The following is a 24888-nucleotide window of genomic DNA, read 5'->3' as shown; positions in this document are numbered from 1 at the left end:
TCTGCAAGCATCTGTATGCTGATGGCTCCCCTAACTTCTGGATTCTTAAATCCACGTGCCTACTAAATGTGTCCAATTGTATGTTCCACCAGCCCCATATTCCACACTGAAGCTTTTTATTTCTTCCTCCAAATATATACCCCCTCCTATATTTTCTTAGTTAAGTGCACCACCCAAGGCAGTAACTGAGGTCGCATTCTACACTTCTCTTTATCAATGAAAGCTGAACGTGAAAAGTCGCTCAGCCGCGTCCGACTCTTTGCACCCCCTTGGACTATACAGTCCACAGAATTCTCCAGGCCAGAATACCGGAGTGGGTAGCCTTTCCCTTCTCTAAGGGATCTTCCCAACCCAGGGATTGAACACAGGTCTCCTGCATTGCAGGTGATTTCTTTACCAGCTGAGCCACAAGGGAAGCCCAAACTTATCAATAATCCTATTCATTTTACTTCCTATATATTCTTGAAACAGTTATCTACTCTTTCTCCGTGTCATCACTGCCCCAAGGAATGACCTCATCATCTCTCACATGACTACTGCAGTGGAATGAGTCTATCTCAAGCAGTCTATCTCAAGTCTATACTCAGGTCCATAGTATTTTATCTAAATGTCAACTCTATGTTTTTTTCCTTAGCCTTAAGATCTCACAGTGGAATCTCTCAACATACAGTATAAATTCATCCATAAGCTATGTTTTATATCCTGCTCCATCTACACCCTGCATTTTACCTTGTCTTAGTTTACACTTGATTGGCTCAGTGGTAAAGAATCTGCCTGCCAGGGCAGGTTCGGTCCCTGGGTTGGGAATATCCCCAGAAAAGGAGATGGCAGTTCACTCCAGGATTCTTGCCTGTGAAATCCCATGGACAGAGGAGGCTGGCGGGCTGCAGTCCAGAGGGTCACAAAGAATTGGACAGGTCTTGGCAATTAAACCACCATCACAATCGGGCAGGGGGAGGGAAAGCACTGTTTCCCCCTCTACACCATGCTGCTAAGCCTCTCACGTGTTTGTGCTTGATTTTTTTTTTTCTACCTGTCTCTTCATACTGTATTCCTTCTCATCTTTGATGATTTACCATAGGATTTATCTTGTTGAAGTTTTTCCAGCCCTCCCAGTATGGGTTAAGAGTCCTTCTTGAATGTTTCTACAATAAAACTTCTCACTTTCTTTAAAAATTCTGTTTGCAGTTCATCATCCCACTGCAGATTGTGACCATATCAATGAGTTACCCACATGCTCCTTATCATGATGCCTTGCACATAAAGTATTCAGAAAAGAGGAATGCTGCAAATTAAACCCAAACAAGGGATCACGATTTAATAAGCATAGACTTCTTTCTCAAATTATTGACATTGTTACTTATATGGAAGTTAAATGGAAATAAGATGAGCTTAGGAATCAGAGGCACAAATTCTCCTCCTGAGTTCCCCACTCATAAACCATGTGAGCCTGGGTTTACTCATGTTCATCCTCAATGCCTGCCTCTTTAGGATGATAATAGCACCCACTCTTTAGGGTAGTTTTAAGAACTGAGGATAATATAGCAAAAAGAACCTGGTACACTCAATATTCTGTTATCATTATTTCTTTTTTAGGACTTTTTAAAATGGAAGTATAGTTGATTTATAATGTTGTGTCAGTCTCTTGCATATAACAAAGTGATTTAGGTATTTACATATATATATAGTTATTATTATTTTTATTGTGACCTTGAAAATAATTACAAAGCACTTTATTTGAAAAGTGAGTAAATATTTGTAAAGCACTTAGAACAGTCCTCACAAGTATGCATGTGTGTGTGGGTACATGTGGGTATGTGTGTGTGTACCTAGGTTTCAGTAGGTGCCTAAAAGATATATGAACTTACTACAGAAGAGAAATAAATTTCACTGACATTTTATTAATTATACATTCTGAAGAGCTTCAACTATTTTTAGTTGATGTTTTTTATTTTTTGAATAAGCCCAAATAGAAAGAATTATGCAGCTGCTGCAGAGACTATGAAAGCATTATTAGCTACTTTAAACTGTACATTATTGTTGAATCGAATAATGCATAAGTGAATGAATGAAAATGTGGTCTATTTAGGCATCTGGTAAACATATTTAAGCTGTAATTATAGTTATAGACAGGAAGAGGGAGGGGCCCATCTGATAGCAAAGATGAGCTTCCCAGTCTGTAAGTGACAGTCTGTAAATTCACCTTACTGTGAAAACAAGAACTATTTGGAAGTTCCAAAGAGGTCTAATGTATCTCTTGCTTTACTGGAATTAAGTTGGGACTTGTATTTTTATATTATTTATAAAATTTTTACCAAAAGAGAATGGATTATGAGAGAATAGACTGTTTAGGATCTGTTTCGTAAGCAGGGGCACTTGGCAGTGTGTGTATGTGTGTGTGTGTGTGTACATAAGCAAGACAGACAGACAGAGACAGTTTTTGAACGGGAAGTGTAGATGTCCTAAATTATCTATTAAAACATTTAAATTAACTGGAAATTAGCCTAACAGAAGATATTAAAAAATACTTCAAGGACCCCTTTGTAAGGAACCATGAATAATTCTATTATTCTATTAACATTCTCTTAAATTAATCTCTAAAGCCATGTCCTGGCAGGGTAACTCAATTCACAAATAAATAGAAAATATTTTCTACGGCAATGTGATGACTGGTACTTCACAGGGGATATTCTTCTGAGGTGTTTTCTTTGGTGCAGTAAAGGCTGCTCAATCTGCTCTTTAAGTTCTTTTCTTCTCTTCTTTATGGCCTAGACCTAAAGTTACTGAGTACATACTGCCTTCTCGCCTTCCTTCTCCCAAAAGACAGCAAGCTCTATGAGGCAATGCCTGTGGGTTATTTATCTCTCTATCCCCAGGACAAAGCCCAATTTCTAGAATTTAATAGATGCTCAGCTAACATCTACCGAAGATGTTTACTTCAGTTAAAAAGCCATTTCACTTTTACTCAGATGCTAAATATTTTTAACATCTTAGAAGAAAACAACGTTATGAGGAAGGCCTTTATCTCAGGACAAATAATGATTATAATTTTATTGTGTTTTATTTAATATTAATATTGAAACAGTAGGAAAAGAAACTTTTCTAAAATGTGACCATATCGAGGGCAAACAAGTCTTATGAAAGTGAGACACTCTAACGCTACCTGCTGAATACCAGGAACATGGATGAAATGGCACCAGATCAGGCTCCTGATTTAGGAGGGAAAATGTAATAATCACAATAAATCTTAAGAGTCTTGGACCCTTACAAGCTCTATGGACGATTTCTCTCTACTAGGTAGGCTTGTGATTCTGGTCAAATTAGTTGAGTAAGTCAGTTTCCTCATTTGGCAAATGAAGATAACAGTGCCTCTTTAATTACCCCCATAGGCTTAAGCTGATGAATAAAAAAGAGATTATTTCTGTAAAAGCATGTAGGCTCTGAAAACTGGCATACAAATACAAGGGCTCATCTTGATGCACCACATAGCTGACAAATGTTGGAAATCACATATTTTAGTTGAAACTTCTAGTACCTTCCAGGAGTGCTGAATTGCCAACTCTGATGTAAAAGCTGTTTGAGCCACCCTCCACAATGCAGGCAGCTCAGCGCTGAGTGTCACATGTCAGTTTAACGGTTATATAAACCCACATCGAAGGAACATCTCTTTTCTCTTTGGGCATCACCAGTTTCCAATCTAACATAGTACCACTCACTGAAGGTTCATTAATGATATGGATGACTTTTTAAACTAGGAGGCAACACATTATAATAGCTGGAAGAGCAGGTTCTGAATTTAGCTTCCTGTGTTCAAATCCTTGATCAGTCTGCTCAATCCTTACAATCTTAGGTTTCTGCTTTGGTAAAATGGATATAATAAAAAAAAAAAAAACAGAGGCTCTGCCATGAGTTGTTGCCAGGACTGCATTTAAGTCAAATTCCAGCATCATGACTGACACATGGTAAACATTAAGTAAATTCTAATTTACTGATATTCATCTTTTTGTTAGATGCTATGAATTATGTTCCTTTTACCATAGATTATTAAAAATATGATCAATAGGCAGTTTAAAAGGGTAGACCACACGTGGCTCAACCAAGAAGTAACCAAATGGCCCCGCAGTGTGATCCACATACCATCACAGCTATCTACAGCGTCACTGGTCAGCCACCGCAGTGAATGCAGGGGCCCCGTTGAGCCGTGGGGCCAACCTCGAGAGCCCAGCTCTCCCTCAGCCCAGCCAGTGAAGCCCACAGTCACATCTTTCTGTTTGCTCCTGTCCTTGTTCACGCTCACCAGGTACAAAGACAGGAGGCTGGCCCAGCACAAGTCGGAAATAGAGTGTTTCACCCCCAAAGGGAGTATGGGGAATGGTGGGAGAGCAACCATGAGCAGGTAAGCAAAATGTGAGTGGCCTGAGGTGCTGTGAACTAAGTGTCTGCAAGCTGTAGGAACAGGTGGCTCCCTGGTCCAGTCCTCACTCAACCCTGCCTCCCAGGCAGTGTGTCCAACCTGGGCCACCGCTGGGTTTCTATGTGCGTTTGATTTGCAAAACCCACACCGTCCTCACGAGAAGTGATGGGAGCCTCCTGTCCCAGATGCTGCTCTTCCCCAGGGCTGTGCGCTTTGCATGTCTGAAGCCTTAGCTCACAGTCAGTGTCCCTGTGGATCTTAACTTACTGGTCAAACGCTTCTGTGGAGTTTGCAAAGTGGAAGAGATGGGAGGAAACTCAGAACTATCCAGTCACTTGACAAAAATTAAACAGCAAAAGCCTAGGACTGGTTTTGAGGGAAGGACTGCAATGGAGGGAAAGATTCAGCCCTGATCTCACAAGCCTGGGAATTAATCTGACTTGCATTGAATGAAAAGTCATCTCACAACCAAGGGCAAATGCCAGGCCAAACAAAGGAAGCGCAGAGGCCGGAGGCTTTCTGTGCACTGACACCAGGAAAGCGAGTCCTCCTCCAGCTACTGCAGCTTTGCAGCTCCCCTCGTCCTCTGTTTGGTGAACACCCCGTGTCGCTGCGCTGTGCATGTTCCTTCCTACCAGGCCTTCCCAATCGAGCTGCGCCCAGGAAACAGGGGTACTTAGAACTACGAGCATCGACTGAGCTGTGTTGCATGAAATAATCGTGCTTTATTGCATGGGACTGGGTTTCAAAGAAGAGGGCTCTGGAGATAAAGACTGTCAAGGCTGGCATTAAATGGTTCCAGGAGACTGGAGGGGCCCTGAGTTGGGAGACTGATCACCATGAACTAACTCCCCACCCCTAATTTGCTGTGGCATTTCCCAGTCCATCTGCCGTACACAGGTGTGGAAGGGTTAAAGGAAAGGGGACGTGCAGAGAGTGCAGGGTGCACACAGGTGTGTGCACGTGCCGAGAGCAGAGCCTGTGATCCTGCTGCAGAGCAACGAGAGAACCCAATCCCACTGAGCTTTCACTCCCCAGCGCTGTTCGATTCCACAGCAGGAGGTTTCTTTTGGTTTCCAAAATAACGCCTAAGTTTCTACAAGGACACAGCACAACTTTTGGAAGGCCATTCACATTACAGTCTGTGAAAATGGTGTCCTGACCTGTGCAGTGTATAGCCTGAGCCATTGTTCCTAGCACCCTGGTCAAGAGCTTGACTGACTTCATCCACTGCTCCCAGACACAAGACAGTGAGAGCATGCGTATGTGTAGGCACGTATGTGTGCACCCGGGTATATCTGATGGCCTTGTGCCCCTTTATATGGCCATCTTTAGATCCCAGTGCATCATTTTGTGGGGGTCACTCAACAGAGTGCTACTGGGGCTCCTAGTGTCCTTCCATTCAGATGTGAGAAAGTGACGTAATTCCTGTACTTGAAAATCATTCAAACAGTGTCAGGGTTGGCAGGACAAGGTGAAAAGCCTGCACCAAATGAGCACAGGGCTGTGTCCAAAGTGACTTCTGATTTGAAGCACTGTCTCAGACTGGATTTCCCAAACCTAGCAAACCTGACTGCCTATCAAATATATTGAGGCAAAAATGGATAACAAATACAGATCCAGTGTATGTAGCACATGGAACTCTGCTCCATGTTATGTGGCAGCCTGCATGGGAGGGCAGTTTGGGGGAGAGTGGATACATGTATATGTATGGCTGAGTCCCTTCACTGTTTACCTGAAACTATCACCACGTTGTTAATCCGCTTTACCTCAACCCAAAATGAAAAGTTTAAAATATATATATATATATATATATATATATATATATACTGAGGCAAAACCCAGGAATCTGTAGTGTAACAAGTTTCCAAGGTCATTCTGATTTAGTCAGTCCATAAACCTGTATTTTGAAATAATCCATTTGTGTAGGAGATGACGTGGAGCAATTCATGGCAAATATCAGATTTCAATTCTGTCATGCAGTATTCTTGAGAGTGTTTGGCCAGAGCCTGGAACTCTCAAGTCTGATCAGCCTCGCGATTAGATTTGTTCAAGGCTGCCTTGATTGAAAACAGGTGAGGTGAAGACAGAGCATGAGCAAGGGGACACCAGCTTCCTTGGTTCAGGTCCACGCAGTGTGTCTACACTGGAATGGTCTGTTTCCCTACAATAGGAAGACATCATTTGGCATTTGTTTGTATACAGCCAAGGTAATGGCGAGGCTTATTACACTGATAGGTCCTGGCAGGCAGAGGGGAACAGTGTGCGCTGCTCCAAAGACAGCTCTGTTGGTGCAAACACCTTAGCCCCACTGATAAGAACAGTTAAGAAGAAACAAATGACCTTCTCTTCCTACTTTTTCTTCTCATTTCTTTAGCATCAAGTAAAAACTGACAGAGAGACAGAAAGTGTATGGGAGGAATCTTTATAGTTGTTCATATCAATACACACACAAATATATTTATCCAGAAGAAATAAGCTTAACGTGAATATTAAGAGAAAGATATTAAGATATCAGAGGGGAGACCATTGCAGTGTAAACTATTTCTAAATAAGGGATTAGAGTAGTTAATCTCAAGTTGCTTGCTCAGAAATAAAACAGAAGGGCTAGAAACCAAATACCTACACAAGACTTTGGTAATACTTTTCATATCCACTGATAAGGCCCTCTTTCTTATCCACTCCCACTCCATCCCCCAGTTGCTTCCCAGAGTCACAGGCACGCATCATATTTACTCTGCAAACATTGGGGGGTGGTTCTGTGGCCGTCATCAAGTCCAACCAGTCCCAGGGAGGGGCTAAGGGAAGCTCAAGCCACCACAGAAAACCAGGAACGTCAGCCTGCATCTATCTCACTGACCACGGTTTCTATGATAAAACTACAGAGTGGACTGGATCCTATGAATTTACACCCGGGGAGGTCCTTGTGAGCCACACTGCTTAGCAGGAGAGGAGGAGCAGCTGTACAAGGCATGCAGTCACGGCCCAGCAGAACAGCGTGACCTTATCAGCAGCGCTGGCAGGGCCTGGAGACACCCCCGCCCCTCTCCCTCCTCCTCCCTCCCACACTTGGAAAGGAATCGGAACACTGTAGGCATCCATAACAGTCTAGCTTCCTGAAACACTGTGTCACTGTTTTCCCTTTGGGTGAACTTTCTTTTTCCGTCTGACTGTAGCATAATTTGTCATTCGTTCATACTTTCACAGTGGACATTCTGTGTTTCAGAGTAGTCTTCCTGATTGCAGGAGGAGTGAAAGAGAGTCCTGAACAGGGAGATGCGCTAAGAAAGGGGAATTCTCAAAACCCTGTAACATGGGAGTTCATACAGAGATGATCCACCCCCAGGAATGGCTAGGACCTCAACGATGAATGTCATCACTGCCCGTCTCAGCAGGGAGATTCCACCTCTGTGCTTCTTAAGTCTGCATTCCGATGTACTCACATTAGACTCCATGATGGAGAGGCACAGCCACTCTGAGTTTCCCAGTCTCTGAGAAAGGGCCATTCTTCAACAAATGAAATAGAACTAAAGCCCCCATTCAGTGCTTAAGAGAAGGAGGGTGGTAAAGGGCGATTTTTACTGTTGCTATGTCATGATATCAGTTATGTGAAAGAAAAATCAATCCCCACTCAGTTGATTAACTGATTTTCACCTAGTAGATGCAGCATCAAAGTTTAGTGGGTATAAATATTCAATAATTCCTTGGAGAATCCAGTAACAGTGACATCATAAGAGTCATTATTAAATGAATAAGGAACTCAGATTTGAAAGTAAACCCAAAACGTGATATCTGTACTAGGATTATTTTGCCTTTCATTCAATTACTTCTTACTCCATGTAATGCTCATTATTAAGCGTCTACTATGAGCCAAGCACTGACAAGACCCAAGGTGAATGGATGACCAAGTCAAAACTAATGCCTCTGAAAATCGACTGTCCATTGAGGAACAGAGTCAGAAAAACAGATCACTGCAAAGCAATGTGGAACTCTTTCCCCCATAGGATAATTATTTATCAGATTAACTCCTCGTTTAATATCATATACAGTAACATATGCCAGTGCAAACAGAATTAAGAGTAATAGAAACTAAACAATAATAAATGTTCAGAAATGGCTAGACACACAGTTATACAAAATTCAGAGTCCATAACATGCTCCAATCAAAAGACATAGAGTGGCAGATTGTTTAAAAAAGAAAAGCCTACAATATGTAGCCTACAAGAGACCCACTTTGGGGCAAAGCACACAAACAGACTGAAAGGGAAGGGTTAGAAAACATATTTCATGCAAACGGAAATGACAAAAAAGCAGGGGCCCCAATACTCAACAAAGGCCATAAAGAAAGACAAAGAAGGACACTATATAATGACAAAACTTCAGCGTCCACAGAAGAGAGAGTCCAGCTTTGCAGCAGAGCAGTGGCCAGCTGGTTGCTGAGCAGCAGGTGAGGATGGCTGAGGGGTCTTGTCTTCATTCCCCCGCAACATCAACTTCAAATTAACCCTCTAACATACTCAGGGATGTTCTAAAACAAATAAAGCTAACAGCAATTGCTATGTGTCAGACACTGGTAGTCCCTTCACAAATGTCATACATGAAGTTCTCACAAGAACATTATAAGCAAGATATTTCTCCTCTCCATGGGACATATGAGATCATAACAGTATGTGTCTTTCTCGAGCTTATTTCACTTAATGCCCTCGAGTTTCACCCATGTTGTCACAAATGGCAGGATTTCCTTCTCTTTCTATACAGAATAAGCTGAATAATATTTTTTAACCACATTTTCTTTATCCATTTGCCCACCAATGGACTCTCAATGCTAGTGCTAAGTCACTTCAGTCGTGTCTGACTCTGCGACTCCATGGACGGTAGCCCACCAGGCTCCTCTGTCCTTGGGATTCTCCAGGCAAGAATACTGGAGTGGTTGCCATTTCCTCCTCCAGGGCATCTTCCCAACCCAGGGACTGAACCCACATCTCTTACACCTCCTGCTTTCGCAGATGGGTTCTTTACCACTAGCACCACCTGGGAAGCCCATGGACTCTTACATTGCTTCCATATGTTGGCCATTGTAAATACTGCTGCAATGAACATGGGGGTACAGACATCTTTTCAAGATATTGATTTCATTTCTTTGGGATTAATACCCAGTAGTGGAATTGCTGGATTCACGTGATAGTGTGATTTTCTTAATCTTTTGAGGAACCTCCAAACTGTTTTCCACAGTGGCTGCATCCATTCATATTCCCACCAAAGTGTACACGGATTCCCTTTTCTCCCTATTCTTGTAAAGACTTGACATCTCTTCTCTTTTTTGATAGCGGCCATTCTAACAGGCATGACGTGACTGTGGTTTTGATTTGCATTTCCCTGACGATTAATAATGATAAGCACCTTTTCAAGTACCTGTTGGCATTTGTATGTCTTCTTTGGAAAAATGACTCTTCAGAAAGGACACATTCTCTTTATCCATTTATCCATCAATGGACATTTAGGTTGTTAGACTACTGTGAATAATGCTTCAATGAACATGGAGGTACTAATAACTCTTTGAGATCCTAATTCCAATTTTTTTTTAATATATACCTAGAAGTAGGATTGCTGGATCAGGTGGCAGTGTGTTTTCAAATTTTTAAGGAACTTCCATATTATTTTCCATAGATGTTCTGCATTCCCATCAACACTGTGCAAGGGTTCCAATTTCTCCACATCCTTACCAACGCTTATTAACCTTTGTGAGGTTTTTCGTTGCTGCTGTTTAATAGTTATCCTAACAGGTATGATGTGATAATACTATGTTGTCCACTAAAAAATTTGAGAAGGTAGTTTTCATTTTAAGTGTGCTTGCCATGATACAAGGAAGGAAGGAAGGGAGAGAGGAAGGAAAGGTTGCAGAGATACATCGTGAAGCATCCCTAAGGGAATGGGACTGGAACTGAGTGCCTCCCATCTGTGGCATGTGTCCATTTTATGCAATAAGAAAAAATAGTCCAAAAAAGTGCTTTCTTAAATGAGGAGTTCTTTTATAGATGTTAACAATAAGCAGGTCAGTGGTAGACATCCAAGTGGGATTCAAGCCGCGAACCTCAAGTACTCTTCATACATCAGATTTAAGCTACATGCATTAGTTGAAGTGCTTCAGCTAAGGTCAAAAGGAATCTTTTGTCTAAATGGAAATCATTTGGGGGACTTCCCTGGCAGTCCAATAGTTAGGGCTCTGTGCTTTCACTGCAGGCGGCATGGGTTTGATCCCTGGTCAAGGAATTAAGATCTTACATGGCACAATGAGTGGCCAAAAAAAAAAAAAAGAAATTAGTTTTTCAGCAACTGCTGTGAAATTCCAGGGAAGTTCTCTTATCCTATGGTCCCTCAGGAGTCATCTCTGCCATGTTTAGGTGAATGTTGATACAGAGCTTTGGAATTTATCAGCAGGTCATCTACGGACACAGAATTTGGCGCTGCCATTGCCCTTGCTGCTCCACAAAGGTATGTCTTGTCAGCCCCTCAGTTCAGCGTGCATCTTGGCCCTTCGCAGAGACAATACTTGCGTGGTGGCTGTGATCTTCATTTACGGTCATATTTGAGGCCCTGTTCTGCCTTTTGAGTTAGACAATTTAGTTAAATTCCATAAACCTCAGTTTCTACATCTATAACACAAGTTAGTAATACCTGTCTATGCCAAGCATTCAAAGTGAAAGAACTGACTTCATCTTCTTGAAGTGAAAGGGAGAAGGAAATGGCAACCCACTCCAGTATTCTTGCCTGGAGAATCCCATGGAAGAAGGAGCCTGGTAGGTTACAGTCCATGGGGTCACAAAGAGTCAGACACAACTGACCGACTTCACTTTCACTTTTTCTTGATACTCCCAGCCCCCTACTCTGTACCAGGTACCATACCAAGCACAGGAGAGGCATGCAGTTGCTGCCCGGGAGGGTTCCAGGTTTAGTGAGGAACAGACCTATCGTGAAAAATGTTATGTCGAGAAGTGCATGTCAAACCGCTGTTGAGAAGGTCAAATATAACAATATAGGGAAAAACACCATGTGAAGTAGAAAGTTCTATTCAAATGGGAGCTATTATCATTCCAGGACTCTCCTTTGCCACCAGTCCCAAGCCCATGTTTTATTCAAGGCTTAAATCAAGCTGGATTCTTCCGCACAGTCTTCCCGGCTGCACTGTGCAGCAGAGGCACGAAACAGCTGTGTCTTCTTTTGTTCTCTCCTCAGCTGCAATCTGGGCATCACAGTGATTGTGCGGAGGAAAAAAAAAATAATTTCCTATTTTGGAAAAAACTTTTCATCTTAGCCGAAGCACCTCAGCTAAGCCTAGAACCCATATCACAGTATGAGGAGGAGTTTAGAGTCCAGGTTACTGAATTATGGGTCAAAAGAAACAGCTTACCTTGAGAAAGAAAACTCTGTGATCATTCAACAAACTGCCTCTGCTTGGCACACACTCCTGCCTGTCCTTCATGGGATGCTTCCTCTTTATAAAATGTTGTGGTTAAGTCACAACAATACTATAAACTACTATGTATAAAATAAATAAGCTGGGGGGAGGGGGAAAATAAATAAGCTATAAGGCTATATTGTACTGGAAAAGACAGCCATTATTTTGTAGTGTCTTCAAATGAAATATAATCTATAAAAAATTTAAATCACTTTGGTATTCACCTGAAACTCATAAAATATTGCAAATCAACTATTTATACTTCAATAAAAAGTAATTAAAAAAAATTTTTAAACAGCAGCAATACTAGACCATCAGGCACTTTCATAACCCACCTGAGTGGACCTGGGATTACTGAAAAGGCCCTCCTGCTGCTATTTGACCAAAGACAGTTAAAATAGGGCTGAATGCTTCTCCTCCCACCAGGGGTTTATTAGGGACTAAATGCTTACTAAGAGATGTCCTCCGAGAGAACCATGTTAGAACCATGCAGCCCCTGCTCTTGTTCCAGTTACTTTAAAAGAGAGGCAAAGTCCACCATGGGGTTCTTGAAAGGGCTGCTTAGGATTAAACACAGGGAATTATTTTCTTCGCCATATATGCATGACGCATATTAACTGGATTTTGTTTATCCATGTTATTTCGACATTCCCTAGGCTTTCAGGCCTCGGTAAGCTCCACTTTATTTGCAAATCCTTCTTTGAGCTTCTTCCCCCGTGAGCAACCTTTTCTCTAAATTCCTCTAATGCCAACAAGAAAAACTCAATGCACAAGGACAAATGTCTTTTTTTTCACAATAATTTTCACATCCATATGTTCCTTTCTATCCTCATTTTGGCCGCACCTGTTAGCATCTTCACACTGTATCCGACCCTCTTAAAACAAGCTCTTAAATCTACCCTGGGTACCACTATTTTTTCTGTCAATCTTCTTCTCATTGCATGAAGGACTAACTAAGTTAAATATTAAATAGGCTTGAATACTTTGTTCGTGAAGTAGGACCAGGACTAGGGACCAGAAGAGGAGTACGGTCAGTGGATGAAGCTGTGCTGAAGGTTAAAGAAGATTACGGCATGCATGCTTCCTGTGCTCAACTGTTTCAGCCGAGCTCAAGAAAGAAGATCAAATGCATAAAATAGTAAAGAGCAGAAGGGAATTCTTACACTTGAAGTTTAACACAGAAAAGTCATGTGTATTTCTTTATATAATCATTTACTGATTGATCAATCCTGTAGATTACATGGGCATCCAATAATGAGTTGCTTCCCAGGTGGCTCACTGGTAAAGGATCCACCTGCCAATGCAGGAGACTCAGATTCGACCCCTGGGTCAGGAAGATCCCCTGAAGGAGGAAATAGCAACCCACTCCAGTATTCTTGCCTGGAGAATCCCATGGACAGAGGAGCCTGGCGGGCCACAGTTCTTGGGGTCACAGAGAGCCAGGCATGAGTTGTTGACAAAACAGCAGCAGCAGCATCATAAAAACCCAGCATTATAACAAGTGCTCAGAGAAGCTAAGACCTTTTCTGCTTTCCTCCTTTCCCAACATATCATTTTCTCAGAGACTGGACTCAGCTGAAGAGACAGAGCACGCACACACTAACAAGGAGAGCACCTCTCTGGTCTAATATGTTAGATCACCCATCTATCCCAGACACGATTAATAATAAGCCCAAGGCTGATTACTACTGAGTTATTAAAAGAGCAAAAGAAAGTAGAAGAAAGAAGATTCTTGTAGGTCTGGGATGGCCAAGAAGACTTTTTATAGCAGACAAAAAAGTCTGAACATTACCTTCTGATTCCTTAACTTCTTAACTCTATCCCCACACAGTCAAACTGGACTACTGGTTATCTCTTGGAAAGTTCTTTGTGAATTCCTGGACTTCCGTCACTGCGAACATTCCTGGAGAGCAATTCCTGGCATTCTCTCTTTGGATCTTGCCATAAGCTACTAATTATTCAAAACCTAGATGCACTCTGTCTCACGTACGCAGGTAGCATTCCCTGGCCAATCCCCTCCCGCAGGGAATGGTTTCTTCCTCCTGTGAGGTTTTGAACCCCTTGTGATTTGTACTCTCTGATAGCTCAGTAAACTGACTGCTTGTCCCCACACTCCACCATCCCTCACTCAGCTCATGTTTAGCATCCTTCCTTCCGTCCATCTGCTTCCTCACTTCAAGGTCCTAGGAAGAGAAAAAAAACCTCTACCAGAATCCTGTAACTCACAGTGCTAGCCTTCTTCCATATGTGTGCTCTCTCTTGAATTCAGTTATACCCTCTTTGAGGGAAGTCTCATATCAAGAACTCTCAACCACAATATAAACAGCTCAGGGGACTCAAAATCATTGGCAAACGTATCACAAAAATCTTATTACCAATATTAGTTGAAATACCAAAAATTTCAAAACAGCAAGATTTAAGATTATCCCTGACGTTACACCCCTCTCATTTACTGGTATTTCAAAATAAGTCAGAGAGAAAATAATTGTACTATAGAGAGGACACCTGCAGGAGGCAATGGCGACCCGCTCCAGCACCCTCGCCTGGAGAATCCCGTGGCCAGAGGGGCCTGGCGGGCTGCCGTCCATGGGGTCGCACAGAGCCGGACACGACTGACACGACTTAGCAGCAGCATGCATACAGAGGACAACTGTCTTTTGCTGAATCACAGCATGAAAAAGAAGGCTGATAATATTAACTTATATGACTGCAAGCTTCAGATTCCTTCATCATTATCCTTGACCAATACAGTGCTCAATCAACCTGTGCTATTTGAGTTAGCAACCAAAGACATATGCAGGGTGTTTTCTTGAAATTGCAAAACACATGAAATGTAAAGAGATATGAGGTAAATAAAAGAGAATATAAATCAATAACTTGTCTCCTTAAAAACACATATCATCACCAGATAACATCTGAGGCTGCTCTTCCATGGAATAAGGCAAGTTCACTTCAGAAAGCAAATCTGGCAATGTACTGTCATGGAAAATAGAATAGAAAAATCATGACATACTAATCCACACTTTGCCACTTTCTGTGTAACCTTGGGTAAATCACCTAATCTCACTGAGCCTTGATTTTCTTATTTTTGGAAGGAGGATAAAGGCTTTGATCCTATCAGCTTCTGACAGTGTTTCTAAAAGTGCTTTATAAAGCACTATGAAAATAGATGTTATTGCTTTGATTATTACGTCTCTATCAGGTAATTTAGTCCTTGACTTCATTTCCATTTACTCAAGTGTTTTTCTCTATACGTGCATCTCTAATGCATACATCATCCTGGCCATTTAAATTGTTCTTGACAGCAAGCCAGCTATTTACATCCATTTATGCCGCAACAGGGTAAATTTATATAGATGATTCTGTCATTTTCTTATATATTATGGTGTGTTTCTCAGTGTAACTGTCAAAATCAAGATGTCAGGTTTTAGGCAAAGCTCAGAAAGAAATTTTTCCATCTAATTTAGAATGTCTGAATATAAACAATATCAGATTCCTCAGTATTTTTAAAAAACTGTATTTCCATACTTTGTAATTCAAACCTATTGAAAGCAAAATATTGATTTTTAAAAGTTTAAGAAAATGCTCAGAAAATGGAACTGCAAATTTTCTGCTTATATTAATTAATGAAATTATTTTATTGATCTAATGTTGTCTAAAGTAACTCTAAAGACATATTTGCTAATGATGTTATAAGGTTTTTGCATTTTTTAAATACGTTTTTATATTAGAAAGTTCTTTTTTATATATAGTAAGTATAACCTTACTATACCTCTCTCTTGGCTACCCCTGAATTCAAAATCACAAACAAGAGAGGTTAGTAATGATAGTTTTTTCATAACAAGAATTTTTGGATTTACAGAGGATATAGTCAACCTTCACTTTTCACTTTCATGCACTGGAGAAGGAAACAGCAACCCACTCCAGTGATCTTGCCTGGAGAATCCCAGGGAAGGGGGAGCCTGTTGGGCTGCTGTCTATGGGGTCGCACAGAGTCGGACACGACTGAAGTGACTTAGCAGCAGCAGCAGCAGTAGTCAATATTTAATTTTTCTTATGCCTTACAACTGTGCAACTTGGGAAAGTGTTAATAAACCACATAACAAGAGGATAAAGGCCTAGTTTTTTAAATTTAGGAAAATAGTCTGAGAAATTTAATTGCTTACATGCCATTAATAAAACTAAATGAGTTCTAAGGGGGGAAAAATCAGACTATTCAACAGTCATTTAAAATGAACACAAAAATTCTAAATTCCACAGGCTTTATTGACAGCCAAACTCTCTCTTTATTAACTTTTGCTTCCTAATGATGGCCTACCATGGCAGTGTGCTCTAATTCCTGCAGGTTTTGGCAAATGAATCGAGGAATCAGGAGAGGTCACTGAGCTGACATTCAGAGCCTGCCTGAAATGAATACATTGTTCAAGGGTCCCACATGGAAGAGAAGAAGTTGGGAGAACAAACGCTGAGAATAAAAGTAGAAAGGGTCATTTTGGCAGGCCCAGAATGTAAACAAAAAGAAAGCAAACAAAAAATCCAACCCTCTAATAACGTTATTGAAATGTTGCATTTTACTGTTTTTGTTTTTCCAGAGATAAAGACCAAATCATCATAAAAAAGAGAACATCAGACTACAGATGAGACAGAATCACATATGGCAATAGGGCTAACTGGGGCCTGCAGAGAGCAAGGTCCTTGTTTTCTATTCTTTTTTTTTGGCCAGTGTGTTCTCCTTCCCAGATGCAGCAAAACACTGGTTCTGTCTCTCCCTCCAATCCTCTTCCTCCTTTGCGAATGCCCAAAATATTACCTGAGAAAGTGAAGTGCCATAGAAAAGTAAGAAAAAGCTCAGTCCCTTCTCTTACCTCATGCGCTAGGACAAATGTACAATCCTGATACTTTATATATATACACACACGTGTGTATATATACATGTGTGAGTATATATATATATAGTTGTTGTTCAGTCAACACGACTGAAGTGACTTAGCAGTTGCAGTTGTTCAGTCTCCAAGTCATGTCCGACTCTGTGACCCCATGAACTGCAACAATATATATATACATATATATAAAATATATCAGCCTAAATACTGTTAATAATAAACATCTTACCTCATTGAGTGGAAGGTTTGACGGTGCTAACCCCCTGCAGAGGTGCTCTGTTTCATAAAGTACCCTAATGTATAGTTACCCTTTTGATTCCTCCCAGAAATCACGTGAGATGAGAAAGAGTGGTTCTTCTATTTTTTAGCACGAAGCAAAGAGGCTCAATGGAGAAGGAAATGGCAACCCACTCCAGTGTTCTTGCCTGGAGAATCCCAGGGACGGCGGAGCCTGGTCGGCTGCTGTCTATGGGGTCGCACAGAGTCAGACATGACTGAGGCGACTTAGCAGCAGCAGCAGAGAGGCTCAAACGTATTAAATGATTTGCCAACATAAATCAGGCCCAGCTCTTGTAGCCACATTTTGGGTCCCCTACTTATACTACCTCAATAAGCTTTCATCACTGAGAAGTTTCTCTCAAACAGATACAAGAATGACAAAAAAGTAATCAACACTTCCTTTGTGTATTTCATGATAGATATCAAGATCTGTGCTTTTTACCTCATTTATGAAATAATCTTTTCTCTGTACACACTGAATACTAATGATTACAGTATAAAAAGATGAATCCATATGACAAAAGAAATAAAATTTCACTAATATTAAATTTTTAAAACTTAATTCTAGCAAAAATAATTATGAATATATGATTTTTTAAGAATAGAAAGGATTTATCCACTCAATTATGAGCCAAAAAATATTACTGAGCAGGCAATGGAGCTTCCCCAATGGCTCCATGGTAAAGAATCTGCCTGCTAAGCAGGAGACATGGGTTTAATCCCTGGGTCAGGAAGATCTGCTGGAGAAGGAAATGGTAACCCAATGTAGTATTCTTGCCTGGAGAACTTCATGGACAGAGGAGTCTGGTGGGCTACAGTCCATGTGGTTGCAAAGAGTTGAAACAACTTAGTGACTGAACACCACCACCACACTGGGTATCATGCACATAACAGGAAACAAAGAACCCTCTCTGTCTTCAAAACACTCCATCCCTCCATGAGACGGACATACCACAGAGTTAGGCAGGGACTCTAGGAATCTAACCCGCTCAGGGATGGCGTCAGGAAAGCTTCCTTCAAGACAAGCCATTAAGGTAAAGTTAAAAAAAAAAAAAAAAGAGCTATTTAGGCAAAAAGGAAGGAAAAGGCAGAGGAGGGAGTGCAAATGAAAGAGCAGGAAGAAGTAAACTTTGAAAGTAGAATAATGTTGAATTTAGTGGAGCAGAGGTGATCACCCAAGAAGACAGCTAGGGTGAGAAAAGGCATGCCGCAGATAAAACCCCATGTAGCTCCACAGCTGGGTACAGTCGGTCAGGTTAAGGAGGAACAACCAGAAATATGTCATGGCATTGCTGTAAATACTGACTTTGCACTGAATTCTCTCTTCTTCAAGCAGAGCTCAAGACAGCACAGGGAACAGTGGGCCCTCCATATTCCCGGTCATTGATTCTAGGAGTCCCGATGGAGACCAAAGGCCCAGCTACTCAAACTCCTGACATAAAGGGCACAGTAAAATGAATGCAGTTGGCACTCAGTATCCTCAGGTTTCGCATCCACAGATTCAACCAACAGCAGACCTGACTGCTTTGGGTTGAAGCCACGGACGGGAAACTGCAGATACAGAGGGCCAACTGTAGATATTATTTGTGTTTCTTGAAACTTAGCATTCACATAGAATGCAAAAACTAACTTCTTAGATACCTTCTTACTTTCATTGTTTCCTTTAATCCTTTGAACAGTCTTCATCAAATGAAGTCTACACCACCTGCTTTTTTGTTGAGAATTAGGGAGATTACTTCATGGGAAATAGATGGGGAAACAGTGGAAACAGTGTGAGACTTTATTTTTTGGGGGGCTCCAAAATCACTGCAGATGCTGATTGCAGCCAGGAAATCAAAAGACGCTTACTCCTTGGAAGGAAAGTTATGACCAACCTAGATAGCATATTGAAAAGCAGAGACACTACTTTGCCAACCAAGGTCCGTCTAGTCAAGGCTATGGTTTTTCCCGTGGTCATGTATGGATATGAGAGTTGGACTTTGAAGAAAGCTGAGCACAGAAGAATTGATGCTTTTGAACTGTGGTGCTAAAGAAGACTCTTGAGAGTCCCTTGGACTGCAAGGAGATCCAACCAGTCCATTCTAAAGGAGATCAACCCTGGGTGTTCATTGGAAGGACTGATGCTAAAGCTGAAACTCCAATACTTTGGCCACCTCATGCGACGAGTTGACTCACTGGAAAAGAGTCTGATGCTGGGAGGGATTGGGGGCGGGAGGAGAAGGGGCCGACAGAGAATGAGATGGCTGGATGGCATCACCGACTCGATGGACATGAGTTTGAGTGAACTCCGGGAGTTGGTGATGGACAGGGAGGCCTTGCGTGCTGTGATTCATGGGGTCGCAAAGAGTTGGACACGACTGAGCGACTGAACTGAACTGAGGGAGATTATTATTCTGTAAGCATCCAGAATGACAGATCCAGAATTAGAACCCCAACTTTAGAAGCCTTTGTCCACTGTACTTTCCAGGACACCACACAATGGCCCTGTTGGCTTAAAAATCCTAATCTTCCATCAAGCCCTTACTAAGATCTTGCTGTGTGCCAATGAACAAAACAGATAAAGTCATGGAAACCACATTCTACTGGTAAACTGACTCATGTCAGAGGGTCGGTTTTCTCTTAACTCCCATGTGCTTTGGAGGAAAAAAAATATATACCCCATGACCCAAGAAAGGCAATGAAGTGTTCAGTTAGGGACTCTGTGTCTGCGGCGTCTCCTGTGTCTGTTTCCACTGTTATTCAGATTGCCTGGTGGTTTCTCTCCTGTGTGACCACAGGCCCCGTCACTCTGTGAGCAAAGACATGGCCAGGAAAAGCGGCAGTCCCCTGTGCTGGCAGCCTGCTGTCTGGTCGATCCTGCCGGCCATGCCAACCGTCTCGCTGATCACAGTTTGCACTGTTCACTGAACCCGTGGTGAGCAAGGCGCGAGCTCAGAGGCTGAAAGAAAACACGAGGAGCCCTAGGGACTGCAGCTAACATTTATCCTCTGGGGGCCGGCACCGCGGCTGCAGCAGCCACAGACATGCTATATTCTCTCCTGGTTGACCCAGCCGACAGGGCCCTTCCTCAGCCTCATCAGCCTAAGTAGCCATAGCACAGCCCTGACAACGCCCCAAGGGCTTTTTAAGGTGGAGCTTATATATACCTTGGGGTTTCCCTGGTGGCTCAGACAGTAAAGCCTCTGCCTACAATGTGGGAGAAGGGGATTCGATCCCTGGGTCAGAAAGATCACCTGGAGGAGGAAATGGCAACCCACTCCAGAATTCTTGCCTGGAAAATCCCATGGACGGAAGAGCCTGGTGGGCTACAGTCCATGGGGTCGCAAAGAGTCGGACACAACTTCACTTTCTATATTTCTACACAACAAAAGCAGCCTGTAGGCAAGCGAGTGCCTCAGGAGGTACATGTACAGTGCCCTAAGTGAGCTCAGCTGTTACATAACCGTTGTTTACAAAACGTGGTGAGAGGGTGGGGCGAGAGAGCCTGACCATCCCATCTTAGCTAATTTGCTCTTTCCAGACACTCGTTGGGGCCGTTTCCTTCTCACACATTCATCTACAGGTTTTTCAAGGCGCTCTCGGGTCTTGGAGGCCAGCTACCTGGGACTCCAATGACTGCCACTATTAGGGTTATGTTCCATCAAAACCTCTGTGTGCTGGAGGCGAGAGCTTCCCTAGGGTAAAGCTTGGTGGGGTGAAGCCAGTTATACTTCTAGCTTCTAGCCTGTGCTTTCTAGCAAAAGTGGCCTCAGCTACCAGAAAGACTAACTGTCCCTCCAGACTTGTCTGTTTCTTATCCTGCCAGCAGGAGAGAAACGGGGTTGCTGGCAACTGTGTTCCCAATCAAATCCCATACATCGTTTGGGCCGTTTCTCCTGTGCCATGTTCCAGAAGTTAGTGGACACTTGGGAAGAAGAAAAGTGCTGCAATGAAAACATAAAGGGTAGCAGGTCAGGTTAATGCAAAAATGTAAAAAAAAGAAAAACCCTGGAAGTCTCTGGAAAATTTACAGGTTAGCAGGGTCCCTTCTGTTACTGGGGATGCACAAAACCTCAATAGCTGGAAATAATGTCCATTGGGGCAGGGATATCTCATGTTGCAGAATTTTGAAGGACACCAGGTGGCAAAACACAGGGTAGATTAAATGGACTGGGATTTCAGTGGAAAGAGCAAAAACAGGAAGACCTCACAGTGGAAAGGGACAGATGAAAACATGGGAGGCAGTGTGGCAGAGTCAGGAGGTATGCTTGTCATAGGGGCTGTAAAAACAGTGGTCTGCTATCAAGGGAGTGGACGCCTCAAGCAAGACAGGCTCTCAGAGTTGCAGTCGGCAGTCCCAAGGCAGGTGGGCTCCAAACATAGTTTGGTCCCTTGCCTGGCAAAGGCCAGCCAGCCTGCCAGCCAGGAGGCCAAGGGAACAACAGGAACTCAGAGAAAAAGGATACCTTCTTGTTAGAATTTCTTAGTTTGTGAAACACCAACTGCAGACTCACTTTAGGGAAGCAGAGAGCTTGTCAAATGCATGGATCCATGGAACCCAATCTAGACAATCAGAATCTCTGCAGTCCCGCCGGGGTATGTGGCAAATACCACAGGTGAGTCCTATATGCTATTAAGTTGAATAACCACCAGCTGAGATAAGCAAATTGGGTGGCTAAAGCCTTTGTTTAGAGACTGCCTAGGGCTCTCTCTCTTGGGAGAAGGCAATGGCACCCCACTCCGGTACTCTTGCCTAGAAAATCCCATGGATGGAGGAGGCTGGTAGGCTGCAGTCCGTTGGGTCGCTAAAGGTCGGACATGACTGAGCGACTTCACTTTCACTTTTCACTTTCACACATTGGAGAAGGAAATGGAAACCCACTCCAGTGTTCTTGCCTGGAGAATCCCAGGGACGGGGGAGCCTGGTGGGCTTCCATCTATGGGGTCACACAGAGTCGGACACGACTGAAGTGACTTAGCAGGAGCAGCAGCAGCAGAGACTGCCTAGGGCTCTCTCTCTTCGGAGAAGGCAATGGCACCCCACTCCAGTACTCTCGCCTGGAAAATCCCATGGACGGAGGAGCCTGGTAGGCTGCAGTCCATGGGGTTGCTAAGAGTCGGATACGACTGAGCGACTTCATTTTCACTTTTCACTTTCGTGCATTGGAGAAGGAAATGGCAACCCACTCCAGTGTTCTTGCCTGGAGAATCCCAGGGATGGGGGAGCCTGGTGGGCTGCCGTCTATGGGGTCGCACAGAGTCGGACATGACTGACGTGACTTAGCAGCAGCAGCAGGGCTCTCTCTTAGTCCACAGCACCTGGAACAGAGCTGTCTGGACATAACAGACCCCCTAGTTACAGAGCTCTCACATTCCTTCCTGGGGGTAAATCATACCAGGATCTCTCCATATCACCTTCCTGAAGGTCAGGCCACATCCTCTAAACAAAGGAGAACTTCTTGATAGTCTGTGTGCTGAGAGGCAGTTGTCTCATTGTTTTTGAGAGGAAAGGAGGGTACAGGCCGTCTGTCTGTAAGGCTGAAGCATCAACTCATTAGAGGCTTTCTTCACCAGAGCAGATTTCAGTTCCCAGAGGGGAAACCAGAAAGGACTACTTGGGAAAGAGAGGCAGGAGAAAGGCTCTAAGAAGCCATGTCAATCAGGCACTACTCATCAAGACCCTAATTTGAACATAGTGTGCCAGGTGCCAAGGGCAATAATACTGCAATGCTCCCTGGCAGAATTGTTATTGGACTTTTAGGCCTAAAAATAAATGTGTGAGGAAAGTTTCTAGGAGGTAAAAAAGTTCTAATTATAAATCAGTGTATGTGTTCACTGAATCTGTATTTTCCACCCCATAAGTCAGAGTAAGTAAAATCGCGTCAGGAGTTCTTACAGTAAACCCTAGTTAAATGCACCAATCACTGGCCTGCAGAATAGAAACTGAATTGGAACCACTATCTCCTTCCTGGTGACCCCCGACTCCTACCTCTACAGTCCCCTCTGATGATCAGGTTGAGGGGCGCTCCTAGTTCTAACGTTTCCTTTCAGAGGCCCCCAACTTTAGGAAGCCCGTGCTGTGTACTGGGCACATCAACATCCAACCACAATACTGCAAGCCCTTGCTTCTAGGTTTGCAACTTAACCAACTGCCGCACTCCCGGGTAAGCGAGAACTACGGCGGAACTGACATTATTGTTTAGTCGCCAAGTCCTCGTGGATGGTTTTCCGAGCCGGTGGTGTGCAGACCGCCAGGCTCCTCGGTCCATGGGATTTCCCGGGCAAGAATACTGGAGTGGGTTGCCATTTCCTCCTCCAGGGTTCCCATGAACAGCCCCTTTCACCTTCCTAGTATCCCCTTCGACATCCTTTCGCGGTAATGATGAACGGAAGGTCAGAGACAAGAAAGCGGCCTAGAACTCAAAGGCAGCAAAAAGCCTGTTCCCAGATCTCCTCCCCTGGTGTCCCTGGATGCCTCCTGTCCCCAGTCCGAGTCCCACAGCCCCCAGCCCCACCACCACCCACGGAGGAGCGCGCAGTAACCTCTCGTCTGCCTTCCCTCCGCAGCTCCAACGGCAAGTCGGTCACCTGGGCGCAGAACGAGAAGAGCAGCCGCGGGCAGCACCTGTGGCAGAGGCTGTCGGTGCACATCAACAAGAAGGAGAACCCCAACCAGACGGCCGTCATCAAGCCCTTCCCCAAGAGCACGGAGGGCCGCGGCGCGGGGGGCGCGGGCGGCGGCGGGCCCGAGCCCCCGGACGCCGGCCCCAAGGCGCGCCCCGCCGCGGCCGAGGCCGAGGCGCGCCGCGCGCCGTCGCCCATCCGCACGCTGAGCCGGCGCCCCGACGACGAGGACGCGCGCTCGCTGCGCTCGGAGCCCGCGGCGCGCAGCAGCTCGTCTCAGGGCTCGCTGCTGGAGCAGATCAGCAGCGTGGTGACGCGCTTCACGGCTAACATCAGCGAGCTCAACTCCATGATGCTGGCCGCCCCGGGGGCGCCCGGCACGGGCGCCGCGCTCTGCTCGGCCTACCTGATCCCCGCGGAGATGCAGCTGCCCGCCGCCGTGATGACCACGTTCGCCGAGATCCAGCCGCCGCCCGCCGCCGAGGGCCCGGGCGGCGCGGCCCCGCCGGCGGAGGGCGCCGCCCGCGAGCCTTCCCCCGCGGCGGCGGCGGCGGCCGGGCCCGAGGCCGCGGCCGGCAAGGCGGACCTGGAGGAGCTGGTGGCGCTCACGCCGCCGTCCCCCTTCAGGGACTCGGTGGACTCGGGGAGCACCACCCCCAACTCGCCGGTGTCCGAGTCGGCCCTGTGTATCCCGTCGTCTCCCAAGTACGACACGCTTATCATCAGAGATTACACCCAGAGCTCCTCGTCCTTGTGAATGTCCTGGGGAACCACGTTGGGGTCCCCCCCGCCCCAAGGAGCCGAGACCCTCCGGTGTCCCCACAGACAGCAAGGACAGGCCTGGGCGCCTGCTTAAGACCCCGAGGTGGAAGACATCGCGTACACCCGCAGTGGAAACAAGAGATCAAGAGTGCTATCTACCATCCACCGACTGAAGACACCAACCACAAATCTTTCGGCAGATTTTCTTCTAGTGGCCTTAGAAAACATGGGCTTTTAAGAAACACCGCTTCTACTTTTGAGGGCTCACGAGGAGTCTGTTGAACCAGTTACATCCCAAGTGCTTTGCTCTAGGGCAAGGAGTGCGAAACAGCAAAACGGAGGGTTGAAAAGGCATAGTTAATAAGCAACTGTAAAAAAAAAAAAAAGAAAAATTGTTCTTTTTGTTTGTTTACTTTAATTCTTTTCCCAGAAGATTCTTTGATTCCACCAAACATGAATGTACATTTTCTAACAAACTCAAAATCTGGGAC

At 44.2% G+C, this 24888-nt stretch overlaps 1 protein-coding gene across 2 annotated transcripts in view; it reads left to right on the top strand.

Annotated features, from left to right (window-relative positions):
- GRM5 (glutamate metabotropic receptor 5) overlaps positions 1 to 24392 on the top strand; it is a 660867-nt gene extending 636475 nt beyond the window's left edge. Inside the window, exons 8-9 of one of the 2 annotated variants that reach the window (XM_055416174.2) lie at positions 4301 to 4396; positions 23579 to 24392. In XM_055416174.2, coding sequence (XP_055272149.1) covers positions 4301 to 4396; positions 23579 to 24392 — 910 coding nt within the window. The remainder of the gene's footprint in view (positions 1 to 4300; positions 4397 to 23578) is intronic. The other variant, XM_088832124.1, reaches the window with a different exon arrangement.
- Positions 24393 to 24888: the final 496 nt, after the last annotated feature.

Source organism: Moschus berezovskii, chromosome 25 (genome assembly GCF_049115385.1).
Source record: "Moschus berezovskii isolate FMDL1 chromosome 25, NW_MosBer_1.0, whole genome shotgun sequence".
In the NCBI taxonomy this organism is placed as follows: Eukaryota; Metazoa; Chordata; class Mammalia; order Artiodactyla; family Moschidae; genus Moschus; species Moschus berezovskii.
This window is presented reverse-complemented; position numbering and strand designations above follow the sequence as displayed.